The 18,573-nt window shown below is 38.8% G+C and overlaps 1 protein-coding gene across 1 annotated transcript; it reads right to left on the reverse strand.

The window, feature by feature from the left end:
* Positions 1 to 103: 103 nt before the first annotated feature.
* Positions 104 to 17,280, reverse strand: DEPDC7 (DEP domain containing 7). The gene is made up of 9 exons (XM_022583683.2): positions 17,123 to 17,280; positions 9,308 to 9,698; positions 7,582 to 7,709; positions 6,581 to 6,770; positions 3,458 to 3,669; positions 2,229 to 2,371; positions 1,926 to 2,051; positions 1,749 to 1,827; positions 104 to 1,428 (listed from the first exon to the last, which is right to left on the reverse strand). The coding sequence occupies exons 1-9, from the start codon at positions 17,193 to 17,195 to the stop codon at positions 1,235 to 1,237; spliced, it is 1,536 nt and encodes a 511-aa protein (XP_022439391.2). The 5' UTR covers positions 17,196 to 17,280; the 3' UTR covers positions 104 to 1,234.
* Positions 17,281 to 18,573: the final 1,293 nt, after the last annotated feature.

Genomic DNA, 18,573 nt, shown 5'->3' on the forward strand with positions numbered 1-18,573 from the left:
AGAGTAAAAGATTTAAGAAGCACATTAACCAATTGCACTTTATGAACTTTGTTTAGATCCCTATTTGTATAAACTGTGAAAATCATTTGAGATCAGAAAATGTGAACACTGAATGCATTTTGATGATATTAAGGAATTGTGGCTTTGTGTGTAATGACACTGTGGTTATGTTTTTTTTAATTTAATTTTTTATTTTTGTCTGCGTTGGGTTTTTGTCGCTGTGTGCAGGCTTTCTCTAGCTGCAGCGAGCGGGGCTACTCTTCATTGCGGTGTGCAGCCTTCTTATTGCAGTGGCTTCTCTTGTTGCGGAGCACGGGCTCTATGTGTGCGGGCTTCAGTAGTTGTGGCACATGGGCTCAGTAGTTGTAGCTCGCGGGCTTCAGAGCGCAGGCTCAGTAGTTGTGGCGCATGGGCTTAGTTGCTCCGCAGCATGTGGGATCTTCCTGGACCAGGGCTCGAACCCATGTCCCCTGCATTAGCAGGCGGATTCTTAACCACTGAGCCACCAGGGAAATCCCTGTGGTTATGTTTTTAATGTCCTTATCTTTTAGCGATACATACTGAAACTTTATAGATGAAGTGATAGGATATATGAAATTTGCTGAGGTGGGAGCACAGAATAGATTAAACAAGATTGGCCATGGGTTGACAGCTGTTGAAACTGGATGATGAGTACATGAGAGTTCATTATTCTGTTCTTTGTATATGTTTGAAATACATATTTGTATATGTTTGTATATGTTTGAAATTTTCCACAATAAGCTTTAAAAGATGTTGAAGTTTTCAAAAGCATTAGGACAGCTCAATTTTTACTTGTCTACAGTTTATGGTAATTGACAAATTCACTGTAGCATAGCCTAAGTTTCTATCTTGTATCTTTAAGAAGTATACCTTTCAAGGTACAAACCATACTCCTATTAACTTGTAATTACAGACTTCCTTACTGTTTAATACTTTCTTATAAAAACACTGCAATGTCATATCATTTAAATTCCTAGGATGTTCTATTAAGTGTCGTGCACAATAATTATAAATCAACCCACCTAAAAGAGGTCAATACTTAACAGCAATACACCATCTAATACTCAGTTTCAGACACAAAAAGTTATACAAAAAAGTTTTATTAAGTACAGTTTCATATCTGGAAGAACATCCAATATTACAATGTGATTGGATCTTTAGGATACATAATTTATTCTTAAAATACACAAGTTATATACAGACACTGGAACACTCAGTCCCCAAAATACTCAATAAAGATGTCTGGGTGACACTTATGGAACTGCCCTAGCAATTTTTTCTTCTCTTTGGCAGAAAGTTTTGAATCCTCATCAATATTTTTTAGTAAATTCATTAGCTCATCCTTGGTTGTCTTCCTTGTATGGTCAGAATAATCACTTTGATCAATTCTCTGGCAATAAATATATCCTTAAAGTTTAAAAGTAAAAAGTTCAGTTAATGAATCTATTCCTCAGACTTAACTAGAAAAATCAAGCAACACTTTTATACTTATATATATTTTTCCCCATTTTGTAAAATGCATGTAAAGATGCTAAGCACTGCTGACTTTCGAACCCTGTCAAGTTGCTTTTTGACATAAGGAGGCTCTCAGCTAAGTCTGGATGGCTCTGAGGAGATTGATTAGAGTCTAGTTGAAATTAAAGTGCAACTACTTACAGCAAAACACTTTCAAATAAACACCAGGAATTTATCCTTGTGAGACATGGAAGTAGTATTTCTCAGATTACCTGTGTCTCTGTTTGGATCTCTCCCCTTCTGAATGTCCATGAGCTTAACACTGACAATTTTATGTAGAGTTCCAGGAATCTTTAAAAAAAAAAGAAGGAACATGGAACATTATTCAAATGCATTTTAATCTAGTGATCTATTACATAAGATCAACTTAACTACTTTCAGAGTTTTACCTTAAAAACATCTTTTTGATGATCCATTAAAAAGAGTACCAGAAGATCAGTTTTGCCTTTGGATAAATTTTTATTGTCAACAATAGCTTTTGAGAATATCCTTTTCACAACCATTCGGTTGTCACTCTATAAAAATAAAACAACACACACCCAATGGTATATATTTTTAAGAATTGTAATATAAAAGGGAATGTTAAATATTAATAGCTACTATCCATTTCAGCATAATTGATGCTGATGACGGATATGTCCTATAAATATTACAGATGCTGAATACAATTAACATTTAGACAAAAGACTTACTTCTTTCTGTAATTTCAATTCAGAAGGATGTGCTGCAACAGCCATGAAATACAGTAGTCTTCTAAATTCTTCTCTATTTTGAGAATCCAAAAGCTTTAGAAAGAGCTGAGTAGCTTCTAATGCTATTTCAGTCTTCCCATTCACTTCAGCCAAAAGAAAAAAAATGCTTTTAATTTTGACCAGACACGACTATATCAAAGGGAACAAAATTCAAGTTAGAGCTTATGCTAATCAGTAATCTTATCCAAAATGATGTTCAAAAGCAAAACAAAAAGACTAGGAATTACAATGAATGACCAATACCATCAAGAAAGCCTATACTTGGGACTTCTCTGGTGGCACAGTGGTTAAGAATCCACCTGCCAATGCAGCGGACACAGGTTCGATCCCTGGTCCGGGAAGATCTCGCATGCCACAGAGCAACTAAACCTGTGCGCCACAACTGCTGAGCCCACATGCCACAACTACTGAAGCCCGTGTGCCTAGAGCCCATGCTCTGCAACAAGAGAAGCCACCGCAATGTGAAGCCCATGCACCTCAAGGAAGAGTAGCCCCCGCTTGCCGCAACTAGAGAAAGCCCGCACGCAGCAACGAAGACCCAACACAGCCAAAAATAAATAATTAAAAAAAAAAAAAAAAAAAGCCTATACTCAAATTGGCCAGTCCTAAGTCCTTGTCATACACAAATCTTAAGATGTTAAATCTAACTTGGTTTGTAAATAAATTCTCAGTCTATGTTTTCCAATACTTCACTACATTTCGAGGGTACACTTTGTATACAGTACTGATGTATCCAACTCTACCTGAGAAAAATAAAGGATTCTCTGAAACCTGCAACTTGTTTTCAACAAGCCATATGGAACAGTCTGGCTCACTGGTACAGAGACAAAGCAGAGTGTCTGCCATTGTGAAGAGAATGAAGGGGGAATGGTGATAGTGCTGATAACACTTTCTGAAAAAGAGAACTGCTACTCTATGCTTATTAAGCTTCCAGTGAATGAGAGCAGCATTCTCCTGTAGCAACCAGAAGTCCCTGAATAATCTCAGAGCTTATTAAAGCCTCTTTCCAAATGAGGCCTAGAAGTTTTGGAAAAAACACACTTTCCATGGATTAATCCAGATCCACTCTCAGCTTGAAGTAGTACCATTTTGGTTAATTTTGAGGACAAGTAACGTTTTCCTGTTCCCTCCAAAAGAGAAATTCTTGTATCCAGTAACATCTTACTTACCTAGGAGTTCTGCAATTCCATTATGAACATCAGATAGGTGATTTAACAGAGGTTCCCTACTACTGTAATATTTGCTAATGGCATCAAACAGAAGTTCTTTCACTAAGTCTGTTCTATCTGGTTGCTCAGGAAAGTTTCTGCTTATGTCTACAACCATCTGGTCTGGAAGGTATTCCAAGCAGTCAATTGCTGAAGAAAGCCACTCATCTTCCCTATGGGAGAAAATAATTATTATTTTAAAAAGCAAAGGATAACCAACATACACTCAGTACCTAATTTACTAGCTATTTCAAGTTTCCTACCAGAATAAATCTCTAAACACCTAGATAAAGAGATGTGTAATTCTTTTTAATATATAGTTAGATCATGAATCACAGATAAAAAGTTGGGTTTAATATGTCTTTTTTTTTTTTTAAGTGAAAACAGAATCCATCCACTACAATATAGGCCTGAGAAAGACATCAAAATTCAAACTCTGCTCCTTAAATTTGCTATGGAGGTCCAGAAACTCTAAGTTGCTTGCTCAGGGTCCCAGGTATGACTAGATCCCAGATCTGACTCTTAGACCAGCATTTTTCTAATATAGTATTGCTTACTTCAAAGCTCTGTGTATGATCTATCATCTCTGACTTTGGCTAGAAGAGAATACAGGAAGATAAGGTACGGTTTCAAAATAATTAACTATTAATTACCATTTCTAATAAAATGCCAGTTGGGTAACTTAAGAAAATTGCTACATTTCAAGGAACAGAATGACTAAGTTTTTTTTTTTAATACCTTTATTGGAGTATAATTGCTTTACAATGGTGTGTTAGTTTCTGCTGTATAACAAAGTGAATCAGCTATACGTATACATATATCCCCATATCTCCTTCTTCTTGCGTCTCCCTCCCACCCTCCCTATCCCATCTCTCTAGGTGGTCACAAAGCACCGAGCTAATCTCCCTGTGCTATGCGGCTGCTTCCCACTAGCTCTATCTATTTTACATTTGGTAGTGTATATATGTCAATGCCACTCTCTTACTTCGTCCCAGCTTACCCTTCCCCCTCCCTGTGTCCTCAAGTCCATTCTCTACGTCTGCATCTTTATTCCTGTCTTGCCCTTAGGTTCTTCAGAACCTTTTTTTTTTTTTTAGATTCCATATATATGTGTTAGTATACAGTATTTGTTTTTCAATTTCTGACTTACTTCACTCTGTATGACAGTCTCTAGGTCCATTCACCTCGCTACAAATAACTCAATTTTGTTTCTTTTTATGGCTGAGTAATATTCCATTGCATATATGTGCCACATCTTCTTTATCCATTTATCTGCAGAATGACTAACTTTTAATATTCAATTTGTTAATATATATAGTTCAAAAAAAATCATGTCCTCCACTGTTGTGGACTCAGGACAATTAATTCTGCCACCACCCAGGTCATGTCATTTCCTCTAGTCATCAGCTTCATCATAAGATGTAGATAGATGAACTTTAAGGTCAATTTCTGATTCTGTACTTAAAATTTAAGGTAATCATACATTTTTTTCACATGTTACTTTAGATTGTAGAAATGTAATTTAAATTCTTGTAGAATAATAAGCTTCCTCTTTATATAGAGTTCAATAAGTAGTATGTTGGGATTAATTTTTTCACATAAGGGTTTAAGGTACCTTTTGACATTCAACTGTTTATTAATAATTCATTAGAATGCAGAAATGGTAAAGTATACTAAAAATATAAGTTGTATTCCTTTCAAACATTTGCATCTTCCTAACTACTGGAACACTATCTGCTAAGGCAAAAATCACTAAAAATTAAATAAACTAGAAAATACAAGATTTTAACATTTAATAATTTTACTTAGGGGAAGAGTTTCAAGGTTATAAGGAATATAGAACTCCTCCTTAAGGAAAAATGAAATCATAATTCCCTTAGCACCTGGAGTTAAGCCTTCAAATTTTTAATCAGGAGAGTGTAGTCAGAGGTGAGAGCAAGAGTTATTTCATGATGTTTCTTGAATAAAACTAGTTAATTTAAAAACATACTTAGTTGTTTTTAATTGTTATTTTTAATATGGTTGTAAAACTAAATATAATGGCAGAACTAATTCTTAAAAGAGGACTCATGTATGAAAAGTATAGTAAACTCAATGTAAAATATAGATTTTTATCACAACAACCAGGAAGTTGGTGATGCAATAAATATATATATATGCTTAACTTATAATAATACATATGGGATAAGTATATATTCTGTTTTTTTAACATCTTTATTGGAGTATAATTGCTTTATAATGTGTTAGTTTCTGCAGTATAACAAAGTCAATCAGCTATATGTATACATACATCCCCATATCTCCTCCCTCTTGCATCTCCCTTCCACCCTCCTTATCCCACGGCTCTAGGTGGTCACAAAGCACTGAGCTGATCTCCCTGTGCTATGCGGCTGCTTCCCACTAGCTATCTATTTTACATTTGGTACTGTATATATGTCCATGCCAGTCTCTCACATTGTCCCAGCTTACCCTTCCCCCTCCCCGTGTCCTCAAGTCCATTCTCTACATCTGCGTCTTTATTCCTGTCCTGCCCCTAGGTTCATCAGAACCATTTTTTTTTTCTTTTTAGATTCCATATATATGTGTTAGCATATGGTGTTTGTTTTTCTCTTTCTGACTTACTTCACTCTGTATGACAGTCTCTAGGTCCATCCACCTCACTACAAATAACTCAATTTTGAAAAACACATATTTAATACACATTCTAGAAGACTATAAAAGCATATATAGTCAAAGGAGTCTAAGAATTTGACAAATCTGTTCATTTTGTTCCAGGTCCGTTTGAAGACCAGACAGCTTTAAGAGAGCAGACAGCCCTACATTTTAACAAAGAAGATGGAACATAATAATTTTCTTCACTTGATGTGCAAGTGAGATATATGTGAAACAAAAATGAATATGAAAAATAATGACATTTAAATCTCGGTAATTTTGACCAAGGTAATTTTGTTCATTTTTCCCAATACTGATAATATCAATTGACAAAGCATATCTGATTGTATGGACAGAAGAAGTCAAAAGATTATCTTAAAACTAATATCTTCCTATAAACACACTCAAATTATTATATGTATTTCCACATACTGAGATTCACTGTAAGCCTTGAGAATCCCTCGATCCAGATAGTTCCTGTTGCTGACCAAGTCAGGCTGCCTCTTAGGTTGAGTAACTTTAGGTACCACCTCTTGCCGTTTGAGGAGGGAGTCAAGAAGTGGAAGGTCTATAAGTTGTAGCAGACGCCCAACTGTTTCTTCTTGCCATACTTCATTAACAACTGCACAGGGAAAATAACAAGGGGAAAAGTAACAATTAATAGTTACTACACGCTCACCACAATATCTGCCTAGGCAGGTCTAAGCTAATAAACTTGTGGCAAAAGAAAAAAAAAAGAAGAAGAGAGAGAGTCAATTTTATGAAGTAGTTTCTTATAACAAAGTAAAACAATTCAAGATTTGTTTAAAGTGTAGGAGAACAGACTTTGGACAACAGGAATTCTTTTCATTTTTGTACTGTAAAAAGCAATATGGCTTGATAAGAGATTAAGTCATATAACATGTTAATAAGGACCTTGGAAGAAAGAATGATTCATTCAATCTGAAAACTGGTTTGAAACCATTGGCTGCAGATTATTCCGCTCAGGGTTTCCACAAATGGGATGGGGGAGGGAAGGTGGAAGTCAGTCATTAAAACCACATTCCATTGCCACAGACAAGGAAGAACATATAACCCTGTTAATGTTTTAATATATTTCTCAAATTTTTATTTAACCTAATAAAATTTTAGGGAAAGATATATCTGAGAGCAGATTTCAAATAAATTTTTTAAAATCTGCATGTAAAACATTTCAGATTTGAATCTCTGCCAGCTGATAGGACAAAAGTCAGTGTTCCAGAATTGCAACACTGATCTATTTGTTAAAGATAATAGACCTCTGTTAAAACTTAATATAAACAGCTTTAATACACAGTGTGCTCTTTCTTTATGCTCTGAATATCTAAATTCTAATAAAGGTTAAGATTGAAAAAATTTAAATAACTTTATTTGAAGTTAGTCTTCTATTTCCTCCTGTATCATCTTTAGCTTACCTTGTGGAGACAAGTTTGCAGAGATATTTACGTGAGGGGATTCGGCAGGCTTTAAACTCAGATTTTCCCACAGATCCTCTAAACTTGCAGATTTGATATCAGAGGACTTAAATAATGCATCTGCATACCTAAAATGAAATTATTTCATAAATTCCTGTTTACTAGTAAGCCTACAGAAATATTTTTGAATCTGAGAGCTAAGAGCTTCTAGAAAGTTTATGTATTTCAGAGCAAAAACATAACAAATACAAATTCTAAGAGTAGAATGAAATACAAAAACATCCCACCTTCTTTCTCAAGCCTGAATATACACACTCTACATAAATTCTCCTTTGAGCATTTAGATTTAAGTAATTCAATGACTAAAATGTTAGTCGCCAATTTTAAAACATAATCAAACACAGTCAAACTTCATTATGCTTACTGTTTTTATTAGTTAGCTCTCTTTCTGGGGCATTCTCTGGTAGATAGTGCTCAAATACAGAACTATAATCTCTTATTCATAATTCTGAAACCCAAAAAGCTTTGAAAAACTTAAAGTTTATTCAGAATTCATATAGTGACAAAACCTGTTCTGAGACTATCACAGCCTTTATCTATCCCAGTTAGTGTGAATATATTCATTGCAGAAATACTAGTGTGTTTGATTACCAGATGCTACCCCAGATCCCTCTCAGAGTGTGATCTAGTAAATGATATATGTACATAATGACCTTTCTAAAATCTCCAAAGTTCCAAATTCCTAAACGCATTTGTTCCCAAAGGTTTCAGATAAAGCACGTGGACCTACATTTGGAAAGTACTGACTGTGCCCTACCTTATCCTCCTACTTCCTTCTTATATATAGACAGGTAAATTTTATCATGTTTTAGAGTTTAAAAAAACACATTTGAAAGTCAATACACTAAAACTCTGACTTTGGGTCAGATCTGAATTGTAAGAGCTTCAATTACATGGTCACCTTTTCAAAGCTTAGCTGAGGGGAATAAAAGGGAAAAGTTTTATCTCATGACAAATAACTACGTTAGCTATGCACTTATCACCTACATCCATTTCAATCACTGGGTTCTACAATTCTGTCCCCCAGGTTCCCTTTAAATGATTCCTGCTTCTCCACCACTGCTGCCTACTTCCCCCTCATCTGTAGACCACAATATTGCAAGATTCCTCTCCCCGTTAGGCTGTCCATATAGCTGCTTAAAATACAACCTCATCATGCTTAACATCTTTCTGTGGCCTCCCCAACATCTGTGTGATCACGTGCAAACTCCTTAAAATGTCCTATGAAACTTTCTGCATACTGGCTCCTTTCATATTTCACATCTGCTATTTTCTGGATTCTAGCGACAACCCACCTGCTTGTCTTCACCTCTCCTGTTCTCATACCACTTTGTGTATAAACTCTCTAACATTTTTTATACTGTAATTGTAACCTGAAGCAGAAAAATCAAAGTTTGTTGATGGTTTCTGCTAAATATATGAACAAACGAGAATTCTAGGAGATACCAAATAAACAAAAGTTTGCTCTACTTTATCAAATTTACCCACAGACCCAGATTTTAGCCTAATTTACTGTTCCAAAAATAACAGACAGTCAGCATCTCATTAAAAAGTAGACAAAATCCTGCCAATATCCCCCCTGCCAATATTATGAGACATGCTACCTACTGCACTAAAGAGGCACCTCCCCCTGCCAATAGTAAATGAAAATCTAACATAGACTAACCTGGAAGGTGAAAACAGTTTGTTCTCTTTGCCTAATTGACTGTCTTGGTTAGGTATCGTTGTGAATCTATAAAGGCTGCAACTACTATCTTCAAATGTAGGCTTTTTGTCTTTTCCAAAGACTTTGGTCGGAACTGCTTCAAATACTTTGTAGTCCATAAGTGCTTGACACACTCTCACCACTTTGGCCCGAGGAATATCTACATCACCAAAGTATTTATTCTGAATTAGGTGAGAAAAAATGACATCCACAGCTTCCGAACCAACAAAACAGTCATTGTGTCTTTTTAAACGATGCCTTCGTTTTTTCACCTCCACTTGTGTTTGAAGAGTGTTTATAATGCTGCTCCATACATATGTGGCTCCAAATGGCTTCTGGGCTACACTGAAACCTGGAATGGGAAAAATCACAGTTACCTCACTCATTTGTAATAAGGTCTAAGCAATCCTTAAGCAAATCTCCAAAGTTATTAATAAGAAACAATTATGAGGGCAGCTTATTATTGAAATATGAAATTATTAGTAGCAACTCATTAAAAAATGTAGTGCTGAGCCTGCGTGTCCGGAGCCTGTGCTCCGCGACGGGAGAGGCCACAACAGTGAGAGGCCCGTGTACCGCAAAAAAAAAAAAAATGTAGTGCCTACTATATGCTAAACACTGTTCTATGTGCTAGGATACAAGAGTGGGCAAAATAAAGTCCCTGTTCTTACAGACTTATTCTTTGTGGGAAGATACAGACATTATGTATATGTTAGATCAGTGCCAAGAAGAAAAATAAAGCCAGGTAAGAAAGAGAATGCTGTTTTAGATGGGAGGTCAGAAAAGACCTCTTTGACATGGTGATCTCATGGGATCTCCAGGGAAGTCCCAGCAAGATTGTTTTTACTTATCAAAATTATATTTTAAAATTCCAGGGCTTCCCTGGTGGCGCAGTGGTTGAGAGTCCACCTGCTGATGTAGGGGACACGGGTTCGTGCCCCGGTCCGGGAAGATCCCACATGCCGCGGAGCGGCTGGGCCCGTGAGCCATGGTCGCTGAGCCTGCGCGTCCGGAGCCTGTGCTCCACAGCAGGAGAGGCCGCAACAGTGAGAGGCCCGCGTACCGCAAAAAAAAAAAAAAAAAAAAAAAAAATTCCAGATACTTCATAATTCATTACTAAACAAAGAAGGAAGTAATTGATGCTAGTTTTCCAAATATGTGAGCAGTTTTAAGAACTGAATTATGGAGACTCAACAAGATAAATCAAGCTGAAACTAGACTTACTACTGGTACTGTATTTAGTCTCTACTGAGTAGAGCCAGAATCATGCACTGGATGGAATCTCAAAATATGTCCAGGTCATTCCCCTGGTATCCAGAACTAGGAGTAGCTGTACTGTTTCCAGCCACTATGACTAAATAAAAGGAGGATTAGCATTTAATATTCTTAACTTCCTAACGTACCAGAGATTATAGCTGAGATTTAAATGAACTTAATGTCTGTTCTTTAGTCTTTTTTCAAGTCTTCATTATATTATTAATAGTAGCTAACATTTGAGGACTTACAATATGACTCTGCCTTCTCTCATTTAATAAACTGATAAACTTCTCTAAAATAGTTATTAATAATTGTATTTTGAAGAAATTGAGGCTCAATGAATTAAACAAACTTACCCTCAGTATTTTTTTTCCCCCCTCAGTTTTACAGGTAGTAAATATATACTAGCTTTTCTTAGTACTTAAATATAAATATATTAAAAGTAAGTCAGGGCTTCCCTGGTGGCACAGTGGTTGAGAGCCTGCCTGCCGATGCAGGGGATACGGGTTCGTGCCCCGGTCCGGGAAGATCCCACATGCCGCAGAGCAACTAACCCCATGCACCACAACTACTGAAGCCCTTGTGCCTAGAGCCCATGCTCCACAACAAGAGAAGCCACCGCAATGAGAAGCCCCCGCTCGCCGCAACTAGAAAAAGCCCACGCGAAGCCACGAACACACAGTGCAGCCAAAAATAAATAAATTAAATAATTTTTTTTAAAAAAGCTTTGGAAAAAAAAGTTAGCAGATAGTTTTAGCATTAACCTTTCATTGAAGACTTGGATTAACTGAAAGAGCTTTAAGTGAGCCAATGAGATTAAAGAAACAAACAAAAAAACAACTTTTAAGATTTTTGAATCCTTAACCAAGCTATTTAAAAACACTTAGTCATTACTCCTAAAATAAGATAGTTATCATAATTCTATGATATATACTATCCGTAGTACACAGGAAAGGAAAATAAGCAAGGTTCAAACTTGTAGAGCTCAGATCGCCTATTAAGTACCAACAAAACAGACTTCTGGGCTAGTAATAATACTAAAGATGAAACACATAAATCATAACAGTTGAGCTACAAGTAAGTTAGCATAAAAACCCTAAAAGACTCACTTATTAATTTGAGATCAATAAGACAACTGATGGGGGTGAGAGCCTCAATGATGTGAAAAAGGCTAATCTTCACAGGGGAATTAAGAAATAAAGAATATATTTCCCCATATTAACTTGCTGTTTAAATATGGGAAATCAGGAAGTCTTACAGGTTGGATAACAAAGTATAAAAGATTAAAGAACAGGTTAGAGCAGGATAGTAGGCACCTGTGAGCCATACAATGTTTCCAGAGTTCTCCAGGCATAACATAATTCAGCCCTTTCAGGTCCCCTCTGTTCTCACTGACCATTAATTCCCAACCATTGCATCCTGGTTGCAAATATCCTGGGATATTTCCCCTTAAGCATCACCACCCGCAGACCCAAACTAACTCATGTTCGTACAGATATTTTAATACATAATCTACCCTGGACTTGATGAGTAAATGTGCCAAAACCCACACCAGGATAACCTGTTTTTTTAATGCTGCCTTCACCAGTTGAACATAGATCCCCCACATGCTGGTTTGAAACTTATTTATCATCATCTAAGAGCTGAAATGAACATTGGTATCGCTGACCATGGCCCAGTAAGATGAATTATTGTGACTTCTAAACAGGATTCGAGAGACCCAAAGTATACAATGAATGTTTTATAAGTCTAGCAATCAGAATTTAAGCTTCAGCTTGTCCTCAAACTTCACTTGCATATGAACTTGACAATTCCTGAAAATTCATCACTGTCTACATCTTGATGCTTCTTTGTTTACACTTGGTTAAGCATGTTCTGAAAGCATCATGACCTAATGATCAAAGTCTAGAGACCAGCTGCGATAACCCTGAAAAACAGACTTAACTTTTATAATTTGTTTTCTTCATTTACTGATACAAGAATTAAACACTATGTTTAAGGTATGTTTCAGGTCTAAACTGCTGATTTGCAGGACTTTGGAGACTAAAATTATATCTCTCTCCATTTAGACATGGTCATTGAACACCAAACAAAATATGTAAGAAATGAAGCATAGTAACAAATTTGACCTGTCGAATAAAAAGCTTTGAGAAGCTATCAAGAGGCTCAGAAACTGTTTTAAACTAGATCTATAACATACTACACATGCTCTTGAGCACTGTATAAATCTACGCTAGTTAACATTCAGTTTTCAAGCAGGCTCTTCTTTATCTGTGTGAAAACAATAGCTATTTTTCAAAAGCAAAGACCCATCCTTTGCATGTGTTTGAAATCTACCCAAAAAAGTTTACCAGCCATAAAAAAGTTAAACTTCTAATATTGGACTTATGTGTATTTGTAACACTACTAATAATCATCTTTACTGGGCTTCCCTGGTGGTGCAGTAGTTGAGAGTCCGCCTGCTGATGCAGGGGACACGGGTTCGTGCCCCGGTCCGGGAAGATCCCACATGCCGCGGAGCGGCTGGGCCCGTGAGCCATGGCCGCTGAGCCTGCGCATCCGGAGCCTGTGCTCCGCAACGGGAGAGGCCACAACAGTGAGAGGCCTGCGTATCGCAAAAAAAAAAAAAAAAAAAAATCATCTTTATTTCTAAAAAGGTACACTAAATAATCAAGTTATTATAATAATAATTCCTTAAAAATCAAGTCATAAGGCAGATAGGTCAAGAAATTACATTTACTCATTAAGTCACAAGGGGATAATCAGCATCAACTATGGCCCTGCTGTGAAAACCAATTTAAGGGTGAAAACAATTCTATAATCATTTCAATCAGTGAGATTATATTAACTCCTTAGAAGATCAATAGACACATTATAAAACTGGATCCCACTGTAAGGTAAACATACACACAAGAGTTACTAAAACATGCTACTTCTAAATGAATATGTAACAATCGTATTTTCAATTTTGGACATTACACTGCCCCCACCCCCAACACACACAAAAGAATTCAGAGAGCTCATGTTAGGCAGTTTTGCACAAAACTTAAAGAAACAGTGAGCTAGTGCCTTATTTCATTCAAATTTCCTTATACTTCACAGAGGTTCAAATTATTCAATACTTGTTAGTTGTAGATTACTGCCAACTATTAAAATATTTTAAAGAAGGGTTAACACAGTGGTTCTTAGTGGGTGATTTTACTCCCCCCGGACATTTGGCAATGTCTGGAGCCATTTTTGGTTGTTATAAGCTGAGGGAGAAATGCTACGGATGTTTAGTGGGTAGAGGGCCCAGGGACACTGCTTAACATTCTACAGTGACAGGCCAGCTCCCGCAACAACAAAGAAAATGTCAGCAGCGCCGAGGTTCAGAAACCCTAGATTAATTGAATAATGTTTAGACATGGAAACTTGTGTTAATGCAGCAGGCACAGTGCTAGGTTCTGTGAATAGAAAAAGACGAGAGTGTGGGTTCTGGAGTCCCAGAGAACTTGGTTCTCTATTCTTGGCTCCATCATTACTAATAATGCAATCTTGGGCAAACTGCCTAACTTTTCTGGTGCAAAACAGAGTTAATTCCACTGCTCTCAGTTACTGTGAAGGTCATCTAAGATATATATGTAAAGTGGCTGGCACGTACCCAGCAATTAACAGACGTATAAAAACGAAAGGGGAAATTGTCTCAATCTAGAAGAGCCGAAGGACATGTGGATTCACTGTAATGTAATATCCTGGATGGGACCCTGGAACAGAAAAAGGATATTAGGCAAAAACTAAGGAAACCTAAGTAAAAGTATGGACTATCAATATCGGTTCACTAATTGTGACAAAGGTATTACACTAAACGTAAGATGTTAATCATAAGGGAAACTGAGTGAAGGGCATATGGGAACTCTAAGCGCTAACTTAGTGACTTTTTGTAAATCTAAATCTATTCTAAAAATGTTTAAGTTTATTTAAAAAGTTAAAAAAAAGGAAGGTCTCTTTCTTCCTCTTCCTTTCTTTGAACTAAGAAGACACAGTCCCCACCCTCAAAGAGTTTACCCTCTACCTATTCATACCACTTGGATGATGAGGTCAAGCGCTGAACAGTAGTCAGTCAAATAAAGACCACTAGCAGGTGAGATGACAAACGTGACACATACCAGAAGATTTAACTCCTCATCAGAAGATAACAAGTACATAAAATCCTAAATCATTTAGGATTTGAGAGAATTTTTCTTAAGAATTATTTTTTTTCAAAAGGGGTTTTAAAACATTACTCACAGAATTGTTAAGACAAAGGAAAAGGACTGCATTTATTGGACATTAACCAAAATTTCATGAAAATAGATAAATGTAGAGAGCTGTGCTTTGAGTGTTAAAACTAGGCAGATGTGACTGAGTGGGGAAAACTTCCTATACGCCAGTATCAATACTGCAACACTTTTACTGCATATTGGTTTTGGTAATCCAAAGTTTGTTTTCCTCTTACACAGCATTAGAGATGTCATGCTGAAGACTGACATTGCCTCTGAAAAGAAGGCTGCAGGTAAACTACGTAAAATAAATAAAGAACAATTTTAGAATATGTTTAGAGAACTATTAACAAAAGCAGGCACTGGCCCCTGCTTTAATTCATACAGATTAATGAGATAGCATATGGGAAGTACTTTGAGCTCCCTGGAAAAGTGATACCAGGTGAATTCAAAGAATTAGGTTACAGTATAAAGGGATAACAGGATAACATACCACTTTCTTGCTTGTCTATATTAAAAGACAAATTTCTCCAAATTACTTACTAAAGGTTAGCATACAGACTTTATTTCTTCTACATAAATCAGGTCCCTGGTTGTTACAGCCCCTTTAAACTATGGAAGGATTACTAATAGTTAGAGAAACAAAAATACAAAGCTGCTTGCCAGAGGACACAGAAAGAGAATGGCAGGGAACCAAGAACACAGGCTCCCATTACCATGCTCGCTAGGACTGTGACAAGGCAACTAAAGAGTGGGAAGGGGGATGAACATAGGATAACAGGTAGGGTTCCAACTGTAGCAACCAAAACAGATGAGAAAACACAGTGGGCCCTTCTCTGCCCACTGCACCTGGTGTGCAGAAGACAGTGGTCCTTTCCTTGGGTTCAAATTCGATGACCAGCATTTCAACTCTTCCCTCTGAGAGTCATCTACTTAATTTTGAATACATATTCCCTTATACGAAGAACTTGGTCACTAACGACCAAAGCTCAGAACAGGAATTTCAGCTGTTAGAGAAGACAGGACTTTTAATCACATAAAATTTGGCACTTTCTTTCACCCAGAAAGTAAGCCTAAAGAATTCTCAAGACTGTTTCCAATATTATTTGATTTTATATTCCTAAACAATGAAGTATTTCCCTTCTCTTCACACTGTAAACACTGGAGAAATTCTGAATGTAGCCATCATGCGCTTATTTGAATCCTTTTAATTGGAGAGTAAGATTAATGTTAAGATCGTTTTTAGAAAAGTACAAATGAAAAGTGGTTCTCTATCACAATTTATCATTAGCATTTTGAAGATTAAAAGGAGCATCACTAATTGTAAGTTAAACAGAAAACTGGGGGCACTGAGATGCACCCAATTTGTCCCACGTCAATCCACTGACCACTGTCACCTTGAGGAAGGAGTCACAGTTTCACTGGTTTGCTTTTACAAATGAAAGGCTTAATAATAAGGGAACTAATTCCTACAGCAACCCACATTGTAGCTACAGAAAGGGGGGAAAATTGTAACTTCTCTAAAAGGAAAACAAAAAAGCCAAGTATTATCTGTACCCCTTAACTCTATTAACTGAGACGTAGGGTATGCTAAAATCGGAATTTTAGAACCGATCATCCGATTCCGTTCAATTGTTTGGACATTTAAAGAAACCAAGATGTTAGCATACTAACATCCTAAGTAACCTGCCTGCCAGGACATGATTAAGCTGGCAAAATTCACCAGTGTTTCTCCTTATCTCATGCAACCATTGAAAAGGAAAATCAAAAACTTCTACTCATTGAAATACTGCTTATCCAGAAAGTGTAACTAATAAATACCTTTTATGCCAAGTTCCTGCCGGTAGAACTTAATATAACAGAAACCTCTCACCACTCCCAGGAAGAGTCTGGGCAACAAACTGGGCAACAGAGGCACTGGGCCCCTGGCCATATTGTGGAGTCAAGGTTTGTGGCTGAGACAGTAACCAGTAATGATGTGGAGCACGTCTGGAGACCTACTGCAAGCGCCCGGCACGCAGCTGGCGCACAGACTAGCGCGCGGTGAAGTTAAAGTCCGGGTAACTTAGGAGAAAGCTGGCTGCGAGGGCACCAGGGTCCGGCACAGCAGCTCACCGGCGGGGGCGCCGGCCCGAACGGCCACAGCTGTGCGGAGCTCTCGGAGGCGGCCGCGGACCTGGCTGTACCTGGCGAGATCCCCCGCCCGCGCGAGAACCTCGGCCTGCGCCCCCCGCCCGCCCCGCGACCCCCAGCGTTCCCAGACCGGGTCCTCGACACCTACTGGGAGGCCTCTGCGCGGGACTTTGGAAAGCCGTCAGGTTGAGAGCCGCCGCCTTCTCCCGCACCGTGGCCATGGCCGCAGCCGCGCGGACACCGCCGCCCCAGACCGCCGCACAGCGAAGTGGGCGCCAGCGCAGCGGCCGCCAGTTAACTGGCCCGGGATGGGGCGGGGCTCCCGCCAGGCCCAGTCCCCGCCCTGTGATCGGCCGCTGCGCGCCGCACGCCGCCGGTCACGTGTAGGCCGGGGCCGACGGTAACCTGAGGCCCCGCGGGCGAGGAAAAGGTGCGGACCCCGCCTTCGAGACAGCCAGGTGGAAAGTATTTCGGGGTGCTGCGCCCTGCGAGTCCGCGCCGGCCGCACGCTGCCCGCATCCCACCCCCGCCGTCGGCACAGCCCACGCGCAGGCAGAGGTATGCGCGCGGCAGGCTCAGACCAGCTGGGTGCAAAGCGCGTCCCGCCGTGGATTAGGTCTGGGGCTCGGCCAGCTGTTTAACTGTCTTGGGCTTCTGTGTCCTCACCTGTGACGCGAGGGCAGTATTAGTATCCGCTTCGCGGAATTTTTTTAATGAAGATTACACGAACCAATTCATGTATTTTAGTTGTTGGGTCTGGAACATAAGTGCTTAAAACTATGTCACGGTGATAAGTGCCTCGAGTTTTTCACGCATCCCCACCTGTAAAGAACAAATCTTTATCTGTTTCAGGAGAGCAATGTCTAGAGGGCACAGTCAGGAGGGCAGCTAGCTGGCCTTGGGGCTGGCTGCCAAGGAAATCGGTGCCGCCTCCAAAGTAACTCTGGGTCAGGTGGGTAGGGACAGAGTTAGGAAAGAAGGGAAGGGGGCTGTTAAGGGGAATTTGAAAACAGGGAATCCAGGGATCCAGCGCTGGGGTAACTCTGAAAAGATGAGTGGCGTAAGAGACCGATAATTCAATTGTCAGATACTTAACCACCTCCCGCTTTTTTTTTTCAAATTTGGGGATTTTGCAATCATGTTAAACCTTTGGTACATATAATAAATGTCTTCTTAGAAGGAGGATGCCTGCGTGATCAGGTTATAAACCAGAATGGTTTTTTAAAAAAATTTATTTTATTTATTTTACTTTTGGCTGCACTGGGTCTTCATTGCTGCGTGTGGGCTTCCTCTAGTTGTGGTGAGCGGGGGTTACTCTTTGTTACGGTGTGCAGGCTTCTCATTGCGGTGGCTTCTCTTGTTGTGGAGCACGGGCTCTAGGCGTGTGGGCTTCTATAGTTGTGGCGCAAGGGCTCAGGGTTTGTGGCACGCAGGCTCTAGAGCACAGGCTCAGTAGCTGTGGCGCATGAGCTTAGTTGCTCCATGGCATGTGGGATCATCCTGGACCAGGGCTTGAACCCGTGTCCGCTGTATTGGCAGGCGGGTTCTTAACCACTGTGCCACCAGGGAAGCCTCAGAATGGTTTTTAAATGGGAGTTC

Source organism: Delphinapterus leucas, chromosome 7, assembly GCF_059928025.1.
Source record: "Delphinapterus leucas isolate spDelLeu-1000000601 "Yukka" chromosome 7, BTC_Dleu_Yukka2, whole genome shotgun sequence".
Taxonomy (NCBI): Eukaryota; Metazoa; Chordata; class Mammalia; order Artiodactyla; family Monodontidae; genus Delphinapterus; species Delphinapterus leucas.